Here is a 26,615-nt window from a genome sequence, read left to right as displayed (position 1 = left end):
TTGTTGTACAGGGTTCTATGAGCAGCGCTCTCGAGAATAAATGCTATTGCCTAATTTTGGTAGACTGGTCTCTGTCTATTTTATGCAAACAAGGATCTTACAAATTCTTAGGAACAGACAGAGTGATTTTAATTGAATTGGTTAATGAACACATATAGGAATTGTAAAATTCCTTTAACAGTTAGTATTCAGCTAACCACGGTTTGTGGTCATCTGCTATCCTTTAGCTTGAAAAGCTATTGCCAGTTGTGTACAACGCGACTCAGACCAGAACATACCGGACCTATTTTTCTCTCCATATCCCCGGATTTCAACCGCAAGCTCTGGACATTTACACCTGGATCTCGCAGCTAGCTAGCTGCTATCCGTGTGACTATTGGCTTACGTCGATCCCGGAGCAAACATCAATTGTTCTGGAGCTAGCCAGCTGAAGAGTTCCACCAGCCGACTGGACTACACCGACGTTATCTGCCCGAGGGAGTTATCCAACTGGCCCCTCCGTCGCGACGTTACCAGAATGCCCATCTGTGGCCTGCCAATCGCTAGCTGTCTTATTGGCTGCTATCTGAATAGGTCTATTGGACAATTTTTCTTGGGTCAATATAACTATATCTATTTTGCCACTTGGATTGATCCCCTCTACCACACGGTACCCCACTAATCTACCGACGGAAACGCACGAGGTGGCTAAAAACAGACCTCCATCCTATGCTAGCTTGCTACCAATGGCCCGGCTAGCTGTCTGAATCGCCGTTACTCCAACCAACCTCACAACTCACTGGACCCTTATGATCACTCGACTAAGCATGCCTCTCCTTAATGTCAATATGCCTTGTCCATTGCTGTTCTGGTTAGTGTTTATTGGCTTATTTCACTGTAAAGCCTCTAGCCCTGCTCATTATACCTTATCCAACCTTTCAGTTCCACCTCCAACACATGCGATGACATCACCTGGTTTCAATGATGTTTCTAGAGACAATCTCTCTCATCATCACTCAATACCTAGGTTTACCTCGACTGTATTCACATCCTACCATACCTTTGTCTGTACATTATACCATGAAGCTATTTTATCGCCCCCAGAAACCTCCTTTTACTCTCTGTTCCGGACGTTCTAGACGACCAATTCTCATAGCTTTTAGCCGTACCCTTATCCTACTCCTCCTCTGGCGATGTAGAGGTGAATCCAGGCCCTGCAGTGCCTAGCTCCACTCCTATTCCCCAGGCGCTCTCTTTTGATGACTTCTGTAACTGTAATAGCCTTGGTTTCATGCATGTTAACATTAGAAGCCTCCTCCCTAAGTTTGTTTTATTCACTGCTTTAGCACACTTTGCCAACCCGGATGTTCTAGCTGTGTCTGAATCCTGGCTTAGCAAGACCACCAAAAATTCTGAAACCTCCATCCCTAACTACAACATTTTCAGACAAGATAGAACGGCCAAAGGGGGCGGTGTTGAAATCTACTGCAAAGATAGCCTGCAGAGTTCTGTCCCACTATCCAGGTCTGTACCCAAACAATGAACTTCTACTCGTTTTTTTTTTTTTTAAATCAACCTCTAAAAACAAGTCTCTCACCGTTGCCGCCTACTATAGATGACGCACTGCCCCCAGCTGTGCTCTGGACACCATATGTGAACTGATTGCCCCCCCATCTATCGTTAGAGCTCGTGCTGCTCGGTGACCTAAACTGGGACATGCTTAAAACCCCAGCCATCCTACAATCTCAGCTTGATGCCCTCAACCTCACACAAATTATCAATGAACATACCAGGTACCACCCCAAAGCCGTAAACACGGACACCCTCAGATATCATCCGAAACAACTTGCCCTCTAAATACAAATGCCCTCTGCTGTTTTCAACCAAGATCTCAGCAATCACTGCCTCATTGCCTGCATCCATAATGGGTCAGCGGTCAAACAACCTCTACTCATCACTATCAAACGCTCCCTGAAACACTTCAGCGAGCAGGCCTTTCTAATCGACCTGGCCAGGGTATGATTTCATTCCGTCAGTAGAGGATGCCTGGTTATTATTATTATTTCATTCTTCCTCACCATCTTAAATAAGCATGCCCCATTCAATAAATGTAGAACCAGGAACAGATATAGCCCTTGGTTCTCTCCAGACCTGACTGCCCTTAACCAACACAAAAACATCCTATGGCGTTCTGCATTAGCATCGAACAGCTCCCGTGATATGCAACTTTTCAGGGAAGCTAGAAAGGCTAGCTTTTTCAAGCAGAAATTTGCTTCCTGCAACACAAACTCAAAAAAGTTCTGGGACACTGTAAAGTCCATGGAGAATAAGAACAACACTTCCCAGCTACCCACTGCACTGAGGATAGGAAACACTGTCACCACCGATAAATTCAATAAGCATTTTTCTACGGCTGGCCATGCTTTCCACCTGGCTACCCCTACCCCGGTCAACAGCACTGCACCCCCCACAGCAACTCGCCCAAGTCATCCCCATTTCTCCTTCTCCCAAATCAAGTCAGCTGATGTTCTGAAAGAGCTGCAAAATCTGGACCCCTACAAATCAGCCGGGCTAGACAACCTGGACCCTTTCTTTCTCAAATTCTGCCGAAATTGTTGCAACCCCTATTACTAGCCTGTTCAACCTCTCGTGTCGTATGAGATTCCCAAAAATTGGAAAGCAGCTGCGGTCATGCCCCTCTTCAAAGGGGGGGGGGTCAGACAGATTACCGACCATTTCGAATCCCACCATACCTTCTCCGCAATGCAATCTGGTTTCAGAGCTGGTCATGCGTGCACCTCAGCCACGCTCAAGGTCCTAAACGATATCTTAACCGCCATTGATAAGAAACAACACTGTGCAGCCGTATTCATTGACCTGGCCAAGAATTTCGACTCGGTCAACCACCACATGCTCATCGGCAGACTCGATAGCCTTGGTTTCTCAAATGTTTGCCTCGCCTGGTTCACCAACTACTTCTCTGATAGAGTTCAGTGTGTCAAATCGGAGGGCCTGTTGTCCGGGATTCTGGCAGTCTCTATCGGCGTGCCACAGGGTTCAATTCTTGGACCGACTCTCTTCTCTGTATACATCAATGATGTCGCTCTTGCTGCTGGTCAGTCTCTGATCCACCACTACGCAGACGACACAATTCTGTATACTTCTGCCCCTTCTTTGGATACTGTGTTAACAACCCTCCAGACAAGCTTCAATGCCATACAACTCTCCTTCCGTGGCCTCCAATTGCTCTTAAATACAAGTAAAACTAAATGCATGCTCTTCAACCGATCGCTGCCTGCACCTGCCCTCCCGTCCAACATCACTACATCACTACTACATCCACCGGATGTGTACCAAACTCACTAAAAGTGGCAGTAATAAAGCCTCTCTTGAAAAAGCCAAACCTTGACCCAGAAAATATAAAAAACTAATCGGCCTATATCGAATCTTCCATTCCTCTCAAATATTAGAAAAGGCTGTTGCGCAGCAACTCACTGCCTTCCTGAAAACAAACAATGCTTCAGTCTGGTTTTAGACACCATCATAGCACTGAGACTGCACTTGTGAAGGTGGTAAATGACCTTTTAATGGCGTCAGACCGAGGCGCTGCATCTGTCCTCGTGCTCCTAGACCTTAGTGCTGCTTTTGATACCATTGATCACATTCTTCTGGAGAGATGGAAAACCCAAATTGGTCTACACGGACCAGTTCTGGCCTGGTTTAGATCTTATCTGTCGGAAAGATATCAGTTTGTCTCTGTGAATGGTTTGTTCTCTGACAAATCAACTGTACATGTCGGTGTTCCTCAAGGTTCCGTTTTAGGACCACTATTGTTTTCACTATATATTTTACCTCTTGGGGATGTCATTCGAAAACATAATGTTAACTTTCACTGCTATGCGGATGACACAAAGCTGTACATTTCAATGAAACATGGTGAAGCCCCAAAATTGCCCTCGCTAGAAGCCTGTGTTTCAGACATAAGGAAGTGGATGGCTGCAAACTTTTGACTTTTAAACGCGGACAAAACAGATATGCTTGTTCTAGGTCCCAAGAAACAAAGATCTTCTGTTGAATCTGACAATTAATCTTGATGGTTGTACAGTCGTCTCAAATAAAACTGTGAAGGACCTCTGTGTTACTTTGAACCCTGTTTCAAGGACAGCTTTTTTCCATCTACCTAACATTGCAAAAATCAGAAACTTCGTCCAAAAATGATGCAGAAAAATGTATCCATGCTTTTGTTACTTCTTGGTTAGACTACTGCAATGCTCTACTCTCCGGCAACCCGGAGAAAGCACTAAATAAACTTCAGTTAGTGCCAAATACAGCTGCTAGAATCCTGACTAGAACCAAAAAAAATTATCATATTACTCCAGTGCTAGCCTCCCAACACTGGCTTCCTGTTAAGGCTAGGGCTGATTTCAAGGTTTTACTGCTAACCTACAAAACATTACATGGGCTTGCTCCTGCCTATCTTTCCGATTTGGTCCTGCCGTATATACCTACACTACGGTCACAAGAAGCAGGCCTCCTAATTGTCTCCTGAATTTCTAAGCAAACAGCTGGAGGCAGGGCTTTCTCCTATAGACTTCCATTTTTATGGAATGGTCTGCCTACCCATGTGAGAGACGCAGACTCGGTCTCAACCTTTAAGTCTTTATTGAAGACTCATCTCTTCCGTAGGTCCTATTGAGTGTAGTCTGGCCCAGGAGTGTGAAGGTGAACGTAAAGGCTCTGGAGCAACGAACCGCCTTTGCTGTCTCTGCCTGGCCGGTTCCCCTCTCTCCACTGGGATTCTCTGCCTCTAACCCTATTACAGGGGCTAAGTTATTGGCTTTACTGGTACTCTTCCATGCCGTCCCTAGGAGGGGTGTGTCACTTGAGTGGGTTGAGTCGCTGACGTGGTCTTCCTGTCTGGGTTGGTGCACCCCCTTGGGTTGTGTCGTGGCGGAGATCTTTGTGGGCTATACTCAGCCTTGTCTCAGGATGGTAAGTTGGTGTGGGGGCTGTGCTTTGGCAAAGTGGGTGGTGTTATATCCTGCCTGTTTGGCCCTGTCTGGGGGTATCATCGGACAGGGCCACAGTGTCTCCTGACCCCTCCTGTCTCAGCCTCCAGTATATATGCTGCAGTAGTTAATGGTTCGGGGGGGCTAGAGTTAGTCTGTTATATCTGGAGTATTTCTCCTGTCTTATCCGGTGTCCTGTGTGAATTTAAGTGTGTGTGTGTGTAATATATATATATATACATACACACACACTCTCTCTCTCTCTCTCTCTCTCTCTCCAAGCCTCAGTACTACCTGGCATGATGACTCCTTGCTGTCCCCAGTCCACCTGGCCGTGCTGCTGCTCCAGTTTCAACTGTTATGCCTGCGGCTATGGAACCCTGACCTGTTCACCGGACGTACTACCCGTCCCAGACCTGCTGTTTTCAACTCTCTAGAGACAGCAGGAGCGGTAGAGATACTCTCAATGATCGGCTATGAAAAGCCAACTGACATTTACTCCTGAGGTGCTGACTTGCTGCACCCTCGACAACTACTGTGATTACTATTATTTGACCATGCTGGTAATTTATGAACTTTTGAACATCTTGGCCATGTTCTGTTATAATAATCTCCACCCGGCACAGCCAGAAGAGGACTGGCCACCCCACATAGCCTGGTTCCTCTCTAGGTTTATTCCTAGGTTTTGGCCTTTCTAGGGAGTTTTTCCTAGCCACCGTGCTTCTACACCTGCATTGCTTGCTGTTTGGGGTTTTAGGTTGGGTTTCTGTACAGCACATTGATATATCAGCTGATGTAAGAAGGGCTATATAAATACATTTGATATAGATAGTTTTACATAAAAGTCAGTCTCATACAGACAGTATTGCATAAAGGTCTGTCTCAAATAAACACTATGACAGTATTACATAAAGTCTCAAATACTATATCAGTACACTGCTTGTCCTAGCACATGCACAGATCAAAACACAGCTATAACTCTGAATAATGTGTTTACATGTCCTAATAATTCAGTTTAATATCTCATGATTAGTGTGTAGGTAAACATACTCAATAATGTAATCTTGCTGACTTTACCTTTAAGCCTCCCCTCCTGTCATCTTGCTGAGTCTAACTTTAACTTTCCTGTCTCGACTAACCTTGTCCTGTCTTACCGTCTCGTAGTCTTTGAGTGCAGCCTTGAACTTGCCCAGGGCCATGTTGGACGTGGCTCGGCGGTAGTAACCCTTGATGTAGTTCTGGTCTAACTCCAGACACTTGGTGGCATCGGCCAGGGCGTAGCCATAGCACTCTGTCCGCAAGTATGCCAGGCTGCGGTTGGAGAAGTAGATGGCGCTGCATGGTTTGAGCTCCAACGCCTCCGTGTAGTATTTGATCGCATTCTCATAGTCTCGCTCTAGAAAACAACATCACATTTATTCTCATACTCTTTCTCTAGAAAATGGTTCAAAGGTTGCATTGTAATGTATACCACTGTAAGACACATACACACAGTAGGAAGTAGGGATGCACGATATAATCAGTGAACAAATCGGAATCGGCCGATATTAGCTAAAAATACCAACATCGGTATCGGCCCGATGTCTAGTTTAACGCCGATGTGAAAGACCAATGTCAAAGCTGACATGCATACCTAAACTCAGCAAAAAAAAGAAACGGCACTTTTTCAGAACCCTGTCTTTCAAAGATAATTTGTAAAAATCTAAATAACTTCACAGATCTTCATTGTAAAGGGTTTAAACACTGTTTTCCATGCTTGTTCAATGAACCATAAACAATTAATGAACATGCACCTGTGGAACGGTCTTCAAGAATAACAGCTTACAGACAGTAGGCAATTGAGGTCACGGTTACGAATACTTAGAACACTAAAGAGGCCTTCCTACAGAATCTGAAAAACATCAAAAGAAAGATACCTAGGGTCCCTGAATGTGCCTTAGGCATACTGCAAGGAGGCATGAGGACTGCAGATGTGGCCAGGGCAATAAATTGCAATGTCCGTACGGTGAGACGCCTAAGACAGTGCTACAGGGAGACAGGACGTACAGCTGATCATCCTCGCAGTGGCAGACCATGTGTAACAACACCTGCACAGGATCGGTACATCCGAACATCACGCCTGCGGGACAAGTACAGGATGGCAACAACAACTGCCCGAGTTACACCAGGAACGCACAATCCCTCCATCAGTGTTCAGACTGTCTGCAATAGGCTGATAGAGGCTGGACTGAGGGCTTGTAGGCCTGTTGTAAGGCAGGTCCTCACCAGAAATCACTGGCAACAACGTCGCCTATGGGCACAAACCCGCCGTCGCTGGACCAGACAGGACTGGCAAAAAGTGCTCTTCACTGATGAGTAGCGGTTTTGTCTCACCAGGGGTGATGGTTGGATTCGCATTTATCGTCGAAGGAATGAGCGTTACACCGAGACCTGTACTCTGGAGCAGGATCGATTTGGAGGTGGAGGGTCTGTCATGGTCTGGGGCGGTGTGTCACAGCATCATCGGACTGAGCTTGTTGTCATTGCAGGCAAATAACACAGTTCAATTATAGAATGATGTGTGTTCCGAATTAGAATTATTTGGTTGACCGCAACTTCTGGGGTAGCTAGCTTTAGCTTGGTACCTAGCTAGCACCAATACAACCAGCCTGAAAACAATGACCAGTAGAAATTGCAGTCGTTTTCACTATTCTTAGCAATGATTTAGGAATCCTTGTAAGTATTAACTAGGTTGCCACTTGTTGTTCGTCTATTGAAATTGAACTTCAGCTCATGAAAATAAATAGCTAGCCAGCTACTTAACCCTGTTGCCAAAGGCTAACGTTATTAGCAGCCAGCTAGCTTCATCTGGCTAGTGAGGCTCGACCGGACTGGTTTGTGTTTTGAAGCTCGCCACAATAAGGATTAGGCACAATAGTGGAATTTGCGTTTTGCCTTCAAAATAAAAGTGTGTCATTGACAGTGATGCAAATGAATACAAATAGTAGAATTATGCCATACTTTTATTTTGAAGGCTAACCGCAAATTTAACGATTGTGGCTAATCCTTATTGTGGCTAGCTTCACATAGATGGGTCATTGACGTGTATCTTTTTTGACACGCAAGACCCAAACAGCATTTCATTGAAATTCTGGCAAGTCTGTAAATAAGAATTTGTTCTTAACTATGAAGGCCGAGACAATGCTGGGCCAATTGTGCGCTGCCATTTGGGACTCCCAATCACCGCCGGATGTGATACAGCCTGGATTTGAACCAGGGACTGTAGTGATGCCTCTTGCACCGAGATGCAGTGCTTAACTGTACTAGAATGCTTAAAAGGCCGCTAAAATTTGAAATATAGGTATAGTTTTTTTTAAGCCCGAATCGAGCCGGTCGGTCACAAATAAAAACAAATCTATACATTTCTTTAAATAAAAAAAATACAAGATTTGTAATTCATTTTTACCAAGATCTTGGTTACGCAATTTTACATCTAAGATGTTTGGTGCAGTATTTCTCAAGTGAAAACATTTGCATGAAATAACAAAACACTTAATTGAAGAAACCCTATGGGTGACCAACCACCGACGAAGGGGCGTAGACTTTGGCTACCGAACCTCGGCTTGCCCCCCCCCAAAAAAATTGGATCGGTAAATAAAATTGATGCAGGTCAATTGTCCGGGAGAAGTAAAAAATCCCATTGCAAAAGGCTTTTTAGCATCTTCACTGATGGAAATACTCAATGTAAATACATTTGACTGTTCACACTCATCTGTCGATAGGTTCATTTGCATATTGTTGTGGAATTAAATTGGCTTGTGTGTAGGCTACAGTATATTCGTTACGCATCTTATTTATCACACCCGTACATACAGATACAGAGCCATTGAGTGGAAAATCTGTCATACAGAGTGGGAGCTGTTGCTGCAGCATTTCAACCAGCAACAGAAGGCAGGCTTCAACAGCGAGTCACACAACACTTTGCAAAGAGTTGGAGGCAGTAGGCTATACATTTTGAGAACATATACTTAAATTGTTTGAAACCTGAACAATTAAATTCATATGAGGCATGTCTTACCTTGATACAAAGTAACCTTTAGATCTCCTCTTTCTACATTTCTAACGGATATTTTCATCTCTGTCATGAAACCGCTCGCAGGTGCAGTGCCTTTTTGACAGTGTTTTCCGCTAAGTGCATTATGGAACGAACATTTGCGCATAGCCTAATGCTTTGTGCGCATAACTGTGGTTATAATGTGAAGAAATAATAGTTTATCAACACTTTAAGCTAAACGTTCTGATCTGTTGCATCAGACTCATTGCTTTTTAACATTTCTTTAATGTAGCCAGGACTAGTGGTTGTATGAATTTGGGATCTATCGTCCCACAACTGTCCCAGAGTCTGTTTGAAAAAGGATATTTCTCAACACGCTGACCAAAAGAACAGGTAAACTTGTCTACTATGGGGGATAGTAGATTGACATTTGTTTGTTACTGATCATCTTGTTGGCTGTAAGTAAATGTGGACAGTTATTCTAATATCTTCAAAGTGCACATCAAATTTGTTAAGATGGACCTCACATCATTGCATCCTTGACTTGCATGTTCTGTTAATATGAATTACCATCATCTAAATGTGATTTCTGTCATTCTGAGCAACGTGGGTGGACGCCCTAATCAGGTTTTGGACCCAATGCACATGGGTCTGGCAGATTTATCAAATTTCTGGAAAATGTTTAAATGTTGCTGGTCAAATGTCTAGTGCCACATTTTCCTAATGTAAACCCTGCTAGGGTAACTACAGTACCTAGCTACCCCATAGAAACTCATTCTACTACAGTAACTAGCTACCCCATAGAAACTCCCCCTTGTATCTCTCTGACATAATGCATCCCCTCCCATCTGTCTCTCTTCATCACCCTGACAGTTTTCAGAGGTGGTGTGTAGTAGTGTAAAGCTGAGCAGCAGGAAGCTCAATTAGAAGACTATGGCCAGGGTAGTGTAACAGGGTACTGTAGTATAGCAGGGTACTGTAGTATAGCAGGGTACTGTAACAGGGTAGTGTAGTGCACCAGTGTAGTATAGCAGGGTACTGTAGTATAGCAGGGTACAGTAGTGTATCAGGGTACTATAACAGGGTACTGTAGTGTATCAGGGTACTGTAGTATAGCAGGGTACTGTAACAGGGTACTGTAGTATAGCAGGGTAATGAAGCGTAGGAGGGTAATGAAGCGTACCTGTGTAGTATAGCAGGGCACTGTAGTGTGGGGGGGTAATGTAGTGTTGCAGGGCACCATAACAGGGAACTGTAGTGCACCAGTGTAGTGTAGCAGGGTAATGTAGAGTAGGGGGGAGTAATGTAGTGTTGCAGGGCACCATAACAGGGAACTGTAGTGGACCAGCTTGTCTAATTTGACATATTTTCTCATCTATTTACCAATATACTTCGATGGTTGATATGACAATGTGCAGACACTTGCACATCAAGTTATGGCCATGTAGCTAGTTAGCCATTTCAATCAGTGCACTTTAATGTTTTGGACATTCTGATTTGCCTTGAACATAAACCATGATCTGGCCATTAACTTCAACCTATTGACGTGGTATCCCGAGTAACTCTAAACATTGCAAGAGAACAGCGTTACTTGTATTACTTAATTTGCTAGATAAATACCAGAGTTTATCCCCCTGTTAGCTACAGAAGTAAAGGCAGCGAGCTAGCCAACGTTATCTTATCTTCCGCATAATGATCGGCGAACTACTACTAGTAACCATTTGTAGGGATTTGGGCTATTCTGTGTTAAGTTAATGATATCTCGGGTGAGACAGGTTGTGTTTCCAAACGATTAAAGACATTTTGACGGGTGTCAAAATGAAAGCCAAAACAGCGCTAGCTAGAGTAGCTAACGTCAGGAATGAATGACTTGATGTGTGTACACGCGTCAGTCTGATAAAAGTTTCTGCCACAACGTTAGATACATTCTGGTTGGTGTCTTCGAGATAAACTACGACATACTGGATGATCATTTCATTTCACACAATTATAAATATTACATGGAATATGAATGGATCGTGTTTGTTTTTTTAACAAGACCCGAGCTGACGACAAAAAGCCACCACACAACTCTGAGGTACTTTTTGGTTAGCTTAGCATAGTGTTGGTTAGCATAGCATATACCGCAACTGTCCATTAAAAGCAATGCGCCGTTCAGCTCGTTAGCTACCTAGCGTTAGCATAGCAACCGTCTCATGTGTGCTAGAAACAAATCCACTGTTGTCAATATGAAGGGCGCTGGATTTTGATCATTTACAGACGTTGTCCATATTGAAAGATAACGGTGATAGACAACTTCACATGGTTGAAATCCTACCTTTAAAGTAATTATTCGCCTTCTCCTTGAATTTCTCTGCATTTGTATCTTCCTCCGCCATCTTCTCCTTGCTCCTGCTTGCCGACTTTGCCGTATCGTTCGCCATTGACAGTATAGTCGCAAAGGGCGTCCGCTGCAGTCCTACGGTTTCAAACTGGACTCACAGAGTTTCTAAACCCAGAGGTGCTACATCACGAGACTTCCGGGAACGCTAACGAAACAGACCTAACAGACCAGACCGGAGTTTGACACAAGTACAAATGATTCATTGGTTGTTAATTTTCTCAAAATCTTAAGGCACAACCTAGATTCGAGTCAATGTAGCCAAGTAGTTGAACATGTTATTATTACATCATCGTGAGTGACAAACTGACAAGTTTTCATTTTCGTCAAAAACAACTATCGATGCGAGACGACCGTTATACCTGGCGAGGTATCTACGCATGAATTTTGTAAGCCAACGTCACCATAAATTCACCTACAAGTGTGATCAGGGGATTCTGTTGGAGAAGCAGTTTATGCTTCTCTTCATACTGTACTGTCTGTTTTTGCTATACTTTTCCAATGCCAGATCCGGGGTCAGTTTTCAATTGCTTCCCTAAAGTGTGAACTGACTGGGGTACCAGAGTTGTCCTAATTTTAAAAAGAAAATAACAATAATTATCTCAATTATTGAGACTAGGTTTTCCCAGAAATAAGCAGAATTTTAGGGATGTTATTTTTTAAAGAAGTGAAACTGAAAGAATGTGTAGTCTACAATGACGTAATAGATTGTAATTTGCCAAATGTTACACCCACTGTAGCTGCCTGTCATTTCATGATAATTCAGAATAAAACAACAGCCTTTACTGTTTTGGAAATATTACCTATGCTGGCTCATTATTAGGCCATACAGAATTATCACAGGGGCTGCAAGTAACAGGGGGAAACAGTGTGAATCAACCTCCAGGGGTCAGAGATCTGCAGAAGATAAACCTGGAAAGATTGTAACGTGTGGAGGGGGGGTTATCTATAGGTTTAGAGAGGGTGGAGCAGGTAAAGGAGATAAACCTGACCAGATTGTACTGTGTGTGTATGCCCCTCCACCCCCTGCCCCATGGCGTGACCACTCTACCCCTTGCCCCATCCATTACCCCTCTACCCCCTGTCCTGGCCCTTACCCCCTCTACCCCCTGAACCATGTCCTGACCCCTCTACCCCCTTCCCCCATGTCCTGCCACTTACCCCCTCTACCCCCTGTCCTACCCCTTACCCCCTCTACCCCCTGCCCCATGTCCTGACCCCCATACCCCGTGCTCCATAACCTGACCCCTCTGCCCTTCGTGTCTAGTCCATCTGTGCTGACTGAGGTATGAGGATGTTGTGTGTTTCCTGCAAGCTGGACTCAGCATGTGGACCATGATGCTGCGAGAGGACGGGGACAGAACTACACAGGGGTCTCTCTCCAAACCCTGAGTCACCTGACATCTGACAATATCCCTCTAGTGGTGTGGGGGCTGTGCTTTGGCAAAGTGGGTGGGGTTATATCCTGCCTGTTTGGCCCTGTCCGGGGGTATCATCGGATAGGGCCACAGTGTCTCCTGACCCCTCCTGTCTCAGCCTCCAGTATTTATGCTGTAGTAGTTTATGTGTCGGGGGCTAGGGTCAGTTTGTTATATCTGGAGTACTTCTCCTGTCCTATCCGGTGTCCTGTGTGAATTTAAGTATGCTCTCTCTAATTCTCTCTTTCTTTCTCTCTCTCGGAGGACCTGAGCTCTAGGACCATGCCTCAGGACTACCTGACATGATGACTCCTTGCTGTCCCCAGTCCACCTGGCCGTGCTGCTGCTCCAGTTTCAACTGTTCTGCCTGTGATTATTATTATTTGACCATGCTGGTCATTTATGAACATTTGAAAATCTTGGCCATGTTCTGTTACAATCTCCACCCGGCACAGCCAGAAGAGGACTGGCCACCCCACATAGCCTGGTTCCTCTCTAGGTTTCTTCCTAGGTTTTGGCCTTTCTAGGGAGTTTTTCCTAGCCACCGTGCTTCTACACCTGCATTGCTTGCTGTTTGGGGTTTTAGGCTGGGTTTCTGTACAGCACTTTGAGATATCAGCTGATGTACGAAGGGCTAGATAAATCAATTTGATTTGACCATGATAGTTCGTTGGTGATGTGGACACCAAGGAACTTGAAACTCTCAATCCGCTCAACTACAGCCCTGTCAATGTTAATGGGGGCCTGTTTAGGCCGCCTTTTCCTGTAGACCACAATCAGGTCCTTTGTCTTGCTCACATTGAGGGAGAGGTTGTCCTGGCACCACACTGCCAGTTCTCCGTCCTCCTCCCTATAGGCTGTCTCATTGTTGTCGGCCTACCACTGTTGTGTCGTCAGCAAACTTAACGATGGTGTTGGAGTCATGTTTGGCCACGCAGTCATGGGTGAACAGGGAATACAGGAGGGGACTAAGTACACAACCCTGAGGGGCCCCAGTGTTGAGGATCAGCGTGGCAGACGTATTGTTGCCTACTCTTACCCCCTGGGGGCGGCCCGTCAGGAAGTCCAGGTTCCAGTTGTTTAGCCCCAGAGTCCTTAGCTTAGTGATGAGTTTCGTGGGCACTATGGTGTTGAACGATGAGCTGTAGTCAATGAACAGCATTCTCACATAGGTGTTCCTTTTGTCCAGGTGGGAAAGGGCAGTGTGGAGTGTGATTGAGATTGCTTCATCTGTGGATCTGTTGGGGCTGTATGCAAATTAGAGTGGGTCTAGGGTGTCCGGGAGGATGCTGTTGATGTGAGCCATGACCAGCCTGTTAAAGCACTTCATGGCTACCGACGTGAGTGCCACGGGGTGGTAATCATTTAGGCAGGATACCTTCGCCTCCTTGGGCACAGGGACTATGGTGGTCTGCTTGAAACATGTAGGTATTACAGACTCGGTCAGGGAGAGGTTGAAAATGTCAGTGAAGACACTTAACAGTTGGTTTGAGCATGCTTTGAGTACACGTACTGGTAATCCGTCTTGCCCAAAAGGGTTTTCTAACGATCAATTAGCCTTTTCAAATGATAAACTTGGATTAGCTAACACAACGTGCCATTGGAACACAGGAGTGATGGTTGCTGATAATGGGCCTCTGTACGCCTATGTAGATATTCCATAAAAAATATGCCCTTTCTAGCTACAATAGTCACTTACAACATTAACAATGTCTACACTGTATTTCTGATAAATTTGATGTTATTTTAATGGACAAAAAAAATTTGCTTTTCTTTCAAAAACAAGGACATTTCTAAGTGATTTGACCGGTAGTGTACATGGATGGAAAGTGTCAGTCTCTGCTGGCTTTAAAGTTGAGGAGAGATTGACTGCATAACTATTGGTCTTTGTGACGTGTTGAAGGAACTGCCTGTTCAAGCAGTTGGCACACAGTTCAGACACTCATCGGTACAACACAAGATATGGAACCAGAGGTCTCTTCACAGTTCAGACACTCATCGGTACAACATAAGACATGGAACCAGAGGTCTCTTCACAGTTCAGACACTCATCGGTACAACACAAGACATGCAACCAGAGGTCTCTTCACAGTTCAGACACTCATCGGTATAACACAAGACATGGAACCAGAGGTCTCTTCACAGTTCAGACACTCATCGGTACAACACAAGACATGCAACCAGAGGTATCTTCACAGTCCCCAGGTCCAGAACAGAGGCTGGGAAACACACAGTTCAGACACTCATCGGTACAACGCAAGACATGCAACCAGAGGTATCTTCACAGTCCCCAGGTCCAGAACAGAGGCTGGGAAACACACAGTTCAGACACTCATCGGTACAACGCAAGACATGCAACCAGAGGTATCTTCACAGTCCCCAGGTCCAGAACAGAGGCTGGGAAACACACAGTTCAGACACTCATCGGTACAACGCAAGACATGCAACCAGAGGTATCTTCACAGTCCCCAGGTCCAGAACAGAGGCTGGGAAATGCAAATGTTTTAAATAGAGTCATGAATACGTGGGACTGTCTGCCAACAGTCCCATAAGTAGAGTAAGGCGTTCACGTGGCTAATGCCATAACCAGTATCTAGTTATTAGTGTGCATGTAACCATACTGATAGAGTTACAGCAGGAAGGCTCTGGTCTGGATACTGTAGCACAGCTTTGCTGCAGCTTTTCAACTGTATTTTTTTTAACCTTTATTTAACTAGGCAAGTCAGTTAAGAACAAATTCTTATTTTCAATGACAGCCTAGGAACAGTGTGTTAACTGCCTTGTTCAGGGGCATAATGACAGCTTTTTATCTTGTCAGCTCAGGGATTTGTTCTTGCAACCTCTTGGATACAAGTCCAACACTCTAACCACTAGGCTACCTGCCGCCCCAGTGTTTCACTAGTCTATACACCCTTTTATTTTTTTTATTTAACATTTATTAAGAGCAAATTCTTATTTTACAATGACGGCCTACCACTAACCCAGACGGAGCTGGGCCAATTATGCGCTGCCCTTATATTATGTAGGGAAATTGTGTTTCCAAAGCTAGGACTGACACTGAGGACTTGTGAATAGCAGAATCAACAACCAAACAGTTGCTTTGTGAGAAGGTGTTAAAGTTCAGTTAGCCATTGTTATGTTACCTCCATCTGCCTGCCTTTGGGCTATTGTTATGTAAATGCTGGCTGAAAATACCAGTGGCCTGGCTTTGGTCCTAAGTGAGAGCAGGTCTGCTGGAGCCATGGCCCAGTGAGACATGAATGTTGGCCAGCGTAAACTGAAACTGAAAAGTCTGAACCTTTTAGTTTTGGATAAAACATTGGGGTAAATCCTGTATGGAAATAAATCAAAACATGTACTTGGTGCTGAAATCGATCCGTCTGCGCCCTCTAGTGGAGAATGTTTGTAAAATAGAGTTGCAGAAGAGCTGAGTACATCATTGTCCATGTTTTATGCATTACCGAAAGTCTCTAAATGCATGGTTAAACATGCATAGATATCAAGGAAAAATCTCGCAAAATACCTTTGCTCGTCATAGCATGCTGAGCGAGGTGACCTTTGTCCGAGTTTGCCACTGGTCAGATATTTTACATTTCCTCTAAATGCATGCTTCATTCAACTCCATAGGAATATTATTTTTATGAAAAGGTGTTCATTTTTGAAATACTATATGATTTGAGTCTAGCGTCAAAATGAACTAGAACCTTCTGTAACTACACACAACTTGGCCAATTATTTCCAGTCCCCATTCAAATTCAACCAACCACTGAGTGTAAAAAACACAAAAAACCACGCCCCAGGGAAGAATATATTTAAAGGTCCTAAACTTTCCCTGTATGCTGGAGGTAATTTACCTTAGTCATGAGTCGTAATGTACACTAGTCATGAGTTAAATGACTAGTCCCTGCCTTTTTATTTGCTAGATATTTAGCTTTCGGCCAATCACATAACAAGCTATATTTAATCACAAATAAAATAGCCTATCACGAAAGCAGCTCTGACTGAGGCAAAGGAGGATAGCCGTGTATTTGCCTGTAACGTCAGTGTAGGGGGGGTATTTAAATCATGGCTACCCCAATACCCTGGTTATTAACACAATCTCACACATAACATGCAAATAGCATAACCTCAACCCAGTTAAATTAAGTGATAATGTTTCCATTAGTTTCTAACAGTGTATATAAGCTTATAAAGCTATAACAACAAAAATGCATTACAAAACTGCACAATGTTTCAATATACATTGTTTGCAGCTATATAATTATCTGTATGACAGAGCATTCCTTTTTATGTCTAAGGTATAAACTGGATCATTGCCTGTTGCACGGGGATAAACGAGGTACTATGACGGATAAACCTGGCGCTCAAGGTTCATGGAAGGTTGAGGGATTTTCGATAGAAAGAACACGAAACAATGAATTTGAACAGGCGAAGTCAGCAGTCGTCTGTTTCCTGCCTGTAGCTGGGTCCTGTATGGAAGCCCGTGCGAGGCTGTCCCGGAGACCCCGCGCTGCCTGCACCTCTCGTCTTGGGTGAGTTTGTGACAATGTAGCAATTTCTCTATTAATCTGAATAACTAGAATAAAGCTACAACATTTGCAGACTGCAAACCTCGATCAAAATTCCGTTGTCCTTGCATGGCAAGGCGTTTCATTTTCCAACAAATTCCCAAGCACACCCCCTTGTCCAAGAGTATTCCAACATTAACTCATATTTTGCTTGCAATGAGCTAGCAACGCAATTGCATTTACGGCAAACAAAATAATGCGTCATGCAAGCTGAAGTGCAACGCTGCCGTGCATTATAAACGTGTTGATACTAAACCCGCTTGTGATGTTTTAAATGTCAAATGTATACTACGTCGGAATGTGTTAACACGAATGTTGATAGCATTAGCTGCTAGGTTAGCTAACTGACTAACGAAAGGGAAACTGCACCGAAAGCTTCAAATAGTTAGTAAATTCAGACAATTAGCTACATGCATCAAACGAACATGCGAATTATTTTAGAGGACAATGTAGTTACAGGGAAAAACGACTATCATGTAAATACATTAGATGCATTCAACACTAGTTAGTGTCTCGCAGTGTCCCTCCTTTCATATGCTGTGCACCGCTCTGCTCTGCTGGCTGCAATGGCTCGAGCGCTTCAGCTTCAAACCAACATTCTGGAGAGCAGCAAATGGACTTTTCTCCCTTTATATAGGACACTGGTGTTATCGGCGTCAATCCGCTGCTCTAGTGTCCGCCTACCTAAACTCACCATCTGATCTACCGTTAGCTTTCTACTACTCAACTTGTTTCTGTCAATACTCGATACGATCATAGTAGAGATATTTAAAACATAGCTGCTTTGAGCAACATCTTTGTACAGCTTGCATCAATATTTGGCAACTCTGAATTGAGCTTCTATTCTTTGCTTGTATTAAAATAAATCTAAAAGGAATGATGATGGAGTGAGTGTGAACCGCACATTTTTACCTCGAGTGTATTTGACGTTAATCTATAATCTGTTGCTGAGAACATATTTGTTATGGCTTTTCAACGTCTGCCATATTGTATTTGGTACAAATCATTCCCTATATTATACGTTTCTAGAATCTGGTAATATTGTGTGGCTGTTGAACAAGTTGAGATGACTAAATTGGTTTTTACCTTAGATTGAATCTATATGTTTTGATCATGAGTTTCCAATGGTTGTAAAGCTCAGGAGAGGTCTGTCCATAGTAAAGAGATTTTTTGACACCACACTCAACAAAGCAAGTCCTGCAGGCTCTAGTTTTATCTTGATTGTTGTCCAGTCATATGGTAAAATGCTGCAAAGAAAGATCTAGTTAAACTGCAGCTGGCCCAGAACAGAGCTACACGTCGTGCTCTTTATTATAATCAGAGGGCTAATTTTAATACTATGCTGCCAGTCTCTCTTGGCTAAGAGTTGAGGAGAGACATTTTAATACTATGCTGCCAGTCTCTCTTGGCTAAGAGTTGAGGAGAGACATTTTAATACTATGCTGCCAGTCTCTCTTGGCTAAGAGTTGAGGAGAGACATTTTAATACTATGCTGCCAGTCTCTCTTGGCTCAGAGTTGAGGAGAGACATTTTAATACTATGCTGCCAGTCTCTCTTGGCTAAGAGTTGAGGAGAGACATTTTAATACTATGCTGCCAGTCTCTCTTGGCTAAGAGTTGAGGAGAGACATTTTAATACTATGCTGCCAGTCTCTCTTGGCTAAGAGTTGAGGAGAGACATTTTAATACTATGCTGCCAGTCTCTCTTGGCTAAGAGTTGAGGAGAGACATTTTAATACTATGCTGCCAGTCTCTCTTGGCTCAGAGTTGAGGAGAGACATTTTAATACTATGCTGCCAGTCTCTCTTGGCTCAGAGTTGAGGAGAGACATTTTAATACTATGCTGCCAGTCTCTCTTGGCTCAGAGTTGAGGAGAGACATTTTAATACTATGCTGCCAGTCTCTCTTGGCTCAGAGTTGAGGAGAGACTGACTGCACCACTTATTGTTTTTGCAATAAATATTAATATGTTGGAAATTCCAAATGGTTTGCATAGTGAACTTACACAGAGCACTGAAACACACACTTACCCCACCAGACATGCCACCAGGTGTCTTTTCACAGTCCCCAGGTCCAGAACAAATTCAAGGAAACGTACAGTATTATACAGAGCCATGATTGCATGGAACTCCCATCTTATATAGGGCAAGTGAACAGCAAACCTGGTTTCAAAAAACAAATACAGCAACACCTCACGGCACAACGTGACCTACTTGTTGTGTAACTGATAGATTCACACCACATGTTCCCTTGGTGTTTTTAAATGTACAGTACCAGTCAAAAGCTTGGGGACACCTACTTATTCCAGGCTTTCTTTATTTTTTTACTATTTTCTACATTGTAGAATAATGGTGAAGACATCAAAGCTTTGAAATAACACATATGGAATCATGTAGTAACCAAAAAAGTGTTAAGCAAATCAAAATATATTTTATATTCTTCAAAGAAGCCACCCTTTGCCTTGATGACAACTTTGCGCATTCTGTCAACCAGCTTCATGAGGTAGTCACCTGGAATGCAATTCAATTAACAGGTGTGCCTTGTTAAAAGTTAATTTGTGCAATTTCTTTCCTCCTTAATGTGTTTGAGCCAATCAGTTGTGTTGTGTCAAAGTAGGGATGGTATACAGAAGATAGCCCTATTTGGTACAAGACCAAGTCCATATTATGGCAAGAACAGCTCAAATAAGTAAAGAGAAACACCAGTCTATCATTACTTTAAGACATGAAGATCAGTCAAAAAGGAACATTTCAAGAACTTTTAAAGTTTCTTCATGTGCAGTCACAAAAACCATCAAGTGCTATGATGAAACTGGCTCTCATGAGGACTGCCACAGGAAAGGAAGACCCAGAATTACCTCTGCTGCAGAGGATAAGGTCATTAGTTACCAGCCTCAGAGATTACAGCACAAATAAATGCTTCAGTAGCAGACACATCTCAACATCAGATGTGTGAATCAGGCGTTCGTGGTCGAATAATAAGAAGAGACTTGCTTGTGCCAAGAAACATGAGCAATGGACATTTGACCAGTGGAAATCTGTCCTTTGGTCTGATGAATCCAAATTTGATATTTTTTGTTCCAACCGCCGTGTGTTTGTGAGACGCAGAGTTGGAGAACCATGATCTCTGCATGTGTGGTTCCCACCATGAAGCATGGAGGTGTGATAATGTGGGGGTGCTTTGTGGTGACACTCAGTGATTTAATAAAAAAACTAGTTTTTTTAATTCAAGGCTCTCTTAACCAGCATGGCTACCACAGCATTCTGCAGCGATACGTCAACCCATCTGGTTTGGGCTTACTGGAACGATCATTTGTTTTTAAACAAGACAATGACCCAACACACCTCCACACTGTGTAAGGGCTATTTGACCAAGAAGGAGAGTGATGGAGTGCTTTATCAGATGACCTGGCCTCTACAATCACCAGACCTCAAACAAATTGAGATGGTTTGGGATGAGTTTGGACCACAGAGTGAAGGAAAAGCAGCCAACAAGTGCTCAGCATTTGTGGGAACTCCTTCAAGACAGTTGGAAAAGCATTCCAGGTGAAGCTGGTTGAGAGAGAATGCCAAGAGTGTGCAAAGTGGTCATCAAGGCAAAGGGTGGCTACTTTGAAGAATCTCATATGTTTTCATTTGTTTTACACTTTTGGGTTACTGCATGATTCCATAAGTATTATTTCATAGTTTTCATTATTATTCTACAATGTACAAAATAGTAAAGGAAGGAAACACCCTTGAATGAGTAGGTGTTTAAACTTTTGACTGGTACTGTATGTACATTGTAAAGTATTTAGTCTGTTATGTCCTTTTTGTTGTCGGACCCCAGTAAGTCTAACTGTCGTTATTAGAGTCAATGTGGGATTTACTTCGTCTATGTACTTATTGATGAATCCGGTGACTGTTGTGGTAAACTCCTCAATGTTATAGGATGTGTCCCAGTCTTTACTAGCAAAACACTATTGTAGCCCCACATCACTTATATAGTATCACTTGTTAACAGGAAGCAGAAGGCTATGTATGTCATTTGCCCTGATGGTCTGTGTGAGTAAAGTTAATCAATCAATCAAATGTATTTATTAAGCCCTTCTTACATCAGCTGATGCCACAAAGTGCTGTTTCAGAAACCCAGCCTAAAACCACAGACGGCAAGCAATGCAGACGTAGAAGCACGGTGGCTAGGAAGAAACCTAGAGAGGAACCAGGCTATGAGGGGTGGCCAGTCCTCTTCTGGCTGTGCCGGGTGGAGATTATAACAGAACATGGCCAAGATGTTCAAATGTTCATAGATGACCAGTAGGGTCAAATAATAATAATCACAGTAGTTGTCGAGGGTGCAACAGGTCAGCACCTCAGGAGTAAGTGTCAGTTGGCTTTTCATAGCTGATCATTCAGAGTATCTCTACCGCTCCTGCTGCCTCTAGAGAGTTGAAAACAGCAGGTCTGGGACAGGTAGCACGTCCGGTGAACAGGGCAGGGTTCCATAGCCGCAGGCAGAACAGTTGAAACTGGAGCAGCAGCACGACCAGGTGGACTGGGGACAGCAAGGAGTTATCAGGCCAGGTAATCCTGAGGCATGGTCCTAGGGCCCAGGTCCTCTGAGAGAAAGAGAGAATTAGAGAGCATGCTTAAATTCACACAGGACACCGGATAAGACAGGAGAAATTCCCAAGATATAACAGACTGACCCTAGCCCCCCGACACATAAACTACTGCAGCATAAATACTGGAGGCTGAGACAGGAGGGGTCAGGAGACACTGTGGCCCCATCCGATGATACCCCTGGACAGGGCCCAACAGGCAGGATATAACCCCACCCACTTTGCCAAAGCACAGCCCCCACACCACTAGAGGGATATCTTCAACCACCAACTTACCATCCTGAGACAAGGCTGAGTATAGCCCAGAAAGATCTCCGCCACGGCACAACCCAAGGGGGGGGGGGGGGGGGGGGGAGCGCCAACCCGGACAGGAAGATCACGTCTGTGACTCAACCCACTCAAGTGACGCACCCCTCCTAGGGACGGCATGGAAGATCACCAGTAAGCCAGTGACTCAGCCCCTGTAATAGGGTTAGAGGCAGAGAATCCCAGTGGAGAGAGGGGAACCGGCCAGGCAGAGACAGCAATGGCGGTTCGTTGCTCCAGTGCCTTTTTGTTCATCTTCACAGTCCTGGGCCAGACTACACTCAATCATATGACCCACTGAAGAGATGAGTCTTCAATAAAGACTTAAAGGTTGAGACCGAGTCTGCGTCTCTCACATGGGTTGGCAGACCATTCCATAAAAATGTAGCTCTATAGGAGAAAGCCCTGCCTCTAGCTGTTTGCTTAGAAATTCTAGGGACAGTAAGGAGGCCTGCTTCTTGTGACCGTAGCGTACGTGTAGGCATTTACGGCAGGACCAAATCGGAGAGATGGGTAGGAGCAACATTACACCTTACTACTTTATAAGGTTAGGTTAGTGTTCTCACACGGCCATACTTTTGTGTTACAGCGCTTGTTTATGGAAGAGGACCTGTGCTAATTATCTATCTAGTTAACTGGGGAGGAAGTGATGTTGCCGTGTGTTAGCCGACTGGGGAGGAAGTGATGTTGCAGTGTGTTAGCTGACTGGGGAGGAAGTGATGTTGCCGTGTGTTAGCTGACTGGGGAGGAAGTGATGTTGCCGTGTGTTAGCTGACTGGGGAGGAAGTGACGTTGCCGTGTGTTAGCTGACTGGGGAGGAAGTGATGTTGCCGTGTGTAAGCTGACTGGGGAGGAAGTGACGTTGCCGTGTGTAAGCTGACTGGGGAGGAAGTGATGTTGCCGTGTGTTAGCTGACTGGGGAGGAAGTGACGTTGCCGTGTGTTAGCTGACTGGGGAGGAAGTGATGTTGCCGTGTGTAAGCTGACTGGGGAGGAAGTGACGTTGCCGTGTGTAAGCTGACTGGGGAGGAAGTGATGTTGCCGTGTGTTAGCTGACTGGGGAGGAAGTGATGTTGCCGTGTGTTAGCTGACTGGGGAGGAAGTGATGTTGCCGGCAAAGGTTTTTCCAGAACTAGTCACTGCCTAGCTGGTTGGATTCTATGAACTAATTTCCACCTTGAGAAAGATATACATTTGATATTGATCCAGTGACACTGTGAGCATGATACGCCTCTTGATAGTGTGTATTTTATTTAACCTTTATTTAAACGGAGTCACATTGAGAATGATTTAGAACTGTATCTATTAAATAAAAGCAATCCCATTCAACCTCAGAGGTCCTCAATCAATAATTTTTTATTTTATTTTATTTCACCTTTATTTAACCAAATAGGCTAATTGAGAACAAGTTCTCATTTACAACTGCGACCTGGCCAAGATAAAGCATAGCAGTGTGAACAGAAAACACAGAGTTACACATGGAGTAAACAATTAACAAGTCAATGACACAGTAACAATCAATAATGTTAACTGCCTGAGTGACACCAGCCCATCTAACTGCCTTGAACTCTGCAGATTGTTCCACAAATTAGGGGCAAAACCCCCCCGTAGATTTTCCCAAATCTGTGGAGACTGGAGGGATCTCTAGTGTTATCCATTCCTGTAAACGGGTTTGGTAATTTAGGATTTTCATCTTAATTAATGATGTTACATATTGAGGGAGTTTCTGTCAGATTGCTTTGTAATTAAGAGGCCCAGTAACATGTTGGATAATGTCTATAGTGCTCAAAAGGCAAGTCTACAGATTGTGGATAAGAGAGAGATTTCAGTAGAATAAGACCCTCGATATTTATTGTAACAGAGATCCCAGTGCAGTTTCACCACCCTGTGAAGTTCATCATAACTTATTTCATGTGTGGCTTAATAAACTGTATGGTTTCCCGTGTCGTAGTGGGAGGACCACACACCATGTCATCGCGTGACTCCAAGTTTACTTCCACATGGTTTTCTAATGATCAATTAGCCTTTTAAAATGATAAACTTGGATTAGCTAACACAACGTGCCATTGGAACACAGGAGTGATGGTTGCTGATAATGGGTCTATGTACGGGTATGTAGATATGCCATAAAAAATCAGCTCTTTCCAGCTAGAATAGTCATTTACAACATTAACAATGTCTAAACTGTATTTCTGATCAATTACACCCCAGTTTTAAACTATTTCTGACATTTCATCCTAGTCAAAATTCCCTCTCTCAGGTTAGTTAGGATCACCACTTTATTTTAAGAATGTGAAACGTCAGAATAATAGTAGAGAAAAAAATGAAAGCCAGACTACAGTTTGCAACTGCACATGGGGACAAAGATGGTACTTTATGAGAAATGTCCTCTGGTCTGATGAAACAAAAATAGAACTGTTTGGCCATAATGACCATCGTTATGTTTGGAGGAAAAAGGGGCAGGCTTGCAAACCGAAGAACACCATCCCAACCGTGAAGAACGGGGGTGGCAGCATCATGTTGTGGGGGTGCTTTGCTGCAGGAGGAACTGGTGCACTTCACAAAATAGATGGCATCATGAGGTAGGAAAATTATGTGGATATATTGAAGCAACATCTCAAGACATCAGTCAGGAAGTTAAAGCTTGGTTGCAAATGGGTCTTCCAAATGGACAATGACCCCAAGCATACTTCCAAAGTTATGGGTTAAGGACAACAAAGTCAAGGTATTGGAGTGACCATCACAAAGCCCTGACCTCAGTCCTATAAAAAAATGTGTGGGCGGAAATGAAAAAGCGTGTGCGAGCAAGGAGGCCTACAAACCTGACTCAGTTACACCAGCTCTGTCAGGAGGCCTACAAACCTGACTCGTTTACACCAGCTCTGTCAGGAGGCCTACAAACCTGACTCAGTTACACCAGCTCTGTCAGGAGGCCGACAAACCTGACTCGTTTACACCAGCTCTGTCAGGAGGCCTACAAACCTGACTCAGTTACACCAGCTCTGTCAGGAGGCCTACAAACCTGACTCAGTTACACCAGCTCTGTCAGGAGGCCTACAAACCTGACTCAGTTACACCAGCTCTGTCAGGAGGCCTACAAACCTGACTCAGTTACACCAGCTCTGTCAGGAGGCCTACAAACCTGACTCAGTTACACCAGCTCTGTCAGGAGGCCGACAAACCTGACTCAGTTACACCAGCTCTGTCAGGAGGCCTACAAACCTGACTCAGTTACACCAGCTCTGTCAGGAGGCCTACAAACCTGACTCGTTTACACCAGCTCTGTCAGGAGGAATGGACCATAATTCACCCAATTTATTGTGGGAACCTTGTGGAAGGCTACCTGAACAATTTGACCTAAGTTAAACAATTTAAAGGCAATGTTACCAAATACTAATTGAGTGTATGAAATCTTATGACCCACTAGGAATGTGATGAAATAAATAAAATATGAAATATATCATTCTCTCTACTATTATTCTGACATTTCACATTCTTAAAATAAAGTGGTGATCCTAACTGACCTAAGACAGGGAATTGTTACTGGGATTAAATGTCAGAAATTGTGAATGTTTAAACGTATTTCGCTAATGTGTATGTAAACTTCCGACTTCAACTGTATAGTTGATAGTGTGTATGTATGGTTGATAGTTATATATATATATATATATATATATATAGACATTCTTATTTTCAAATGTTTTATTTCAATTTTATTTAACCAGGTAGGCTAGTTGAGTACAAGTTCTCATTTACAACTGTGACCTGGCCAAGAATAAAGCGAAGCATTTCGACACACACAACAACACAGAGTTACATATACATGGAGTAAAACGAACATACAGTACAAAAAGTATATATACAATGTTTGCAAATGAGGTAAGATAAGGGAGGTAAGGCAGTAAATAGGCAATGGTGGCGAAGTAATTACAATATACCAATTAAATATTGGAGTGATTGATGTGCAGAAGATGAATGTGCAAGTAGAGATACTGGGGTGCAAAGGAGCAAGATAAATAATTAAATAAATACAGTATGGGGATGAGGTAGTTGGATGGGCTATGTACAGATGGGCTATGTACAGGTGCAGTGATCTGTGAGCTGCTCTGAAAGCTGGTGCTTAAATCTAGCTATATAGATAGTTGATAGTGTGTGTTTATAGTTGATAGAATCTTTGTGTCCCATATACACCATAATGATTGATGTAATGAACTAAATATTGTTGGGGATGTTAATGTGTTTTCAGTTGACATGGACGATGAAGATGGCAGGTGCCTGCTAGATGTCATTTGGTGAGTTCATATCCTCTTCAAAGTACTGATTA

The 26,615-nt window shown here is 43.6% G+C and overlaps 2 protein-coding genes across 11 annotated transcripts in view; one reads left to right on the top strand and one right to left on the bottom strand.

Moving 5' to 3' along the window:
* The window catches only part of LOC139386138 (serine/threonine-protein phosphatase 5-like), a 37,360-nt gene extending 25,498 nt beyond the window's left edge, over positions 1-11,862 (bottom strand). For 6 of the 7 annotated variants that reach the window (XR_011629005.1, XR_011629007.1, XR_011629004.1 and 3 more), the window contains exons 1-2: positions 11,339-11,670; positions 6,143-6,384 (exon numbers count right to left, since the gene is read on the bottom strand). Coding sequence is in view for 1 of the 7 variants with exons in the window: in XM_071131581.1 (XP_070987682.1) it covers positions 6,143-6,384; positions 11,339-11,444 (348 nt within the window). In the remaining 6 variants the exon portion in view is untranslated. Of the gene's footprint in view, positions 1-6,142; positions 6,385-11,338 lie in introns of all 7 variants that reach the window. The other variant, XR_011629002.1, reaches the window with a different exon arrangement.
* A 3,061-nt stretch (positions 11,863-14,923) lies between these two features.
* LOC139385709 (BRD4-interacting chromatin-remodeling complex-associated protein-like) overlaps positions 14,924-26,615 on the top strand; it is a 62,034-nt gene continuing 50,342 nt past the window's right edge. For 3 of the 4 annotated variants that reach the window (XM_071130986.1, XM_071130987.1, XM_071130984.1), the window contains exons 1-2: positions 17,213-17,351; positions 26,538-26,583. In XM_071130986.1, coding sequence (XP_070987087.1) covers positions 26,543-26,583 — 41 coding nt within the window. In that variant the 5' untranslated portion in view covers positions 17,213-17,351; positions 26,538-26,542. Of the gene's footprint in view, positions 15,006-17,212; positions 17,352-26,537; positions 26,584-26,615 lie in introns of those variants that run through there. The other variant, XM_071130985.1, reaches the window with a different exon arrangement.

This window comes from Oncorhynchus clarkii, chromosome 27 (assembly GCF_045791955.1).
Source record: "Oncorhynchus clarkii lewisi isolate Uvic-CL-2024 chromosome 27, UVic_Ocla_1.0, whole genome shotgun sequence".
NCBI classification, from domain to species: Eukaryota; Metazoa; Chordata; class Actinopteri; order Salmoniformes; family Salmonidae; genus Oncorhynchus; species Oncorhynchus clarkii.
The sequence above is the reverse complement of the archived record's forward strand: the minus strand, read 5'-3'. Positions and strand labels throughout refer to the sequence as shown.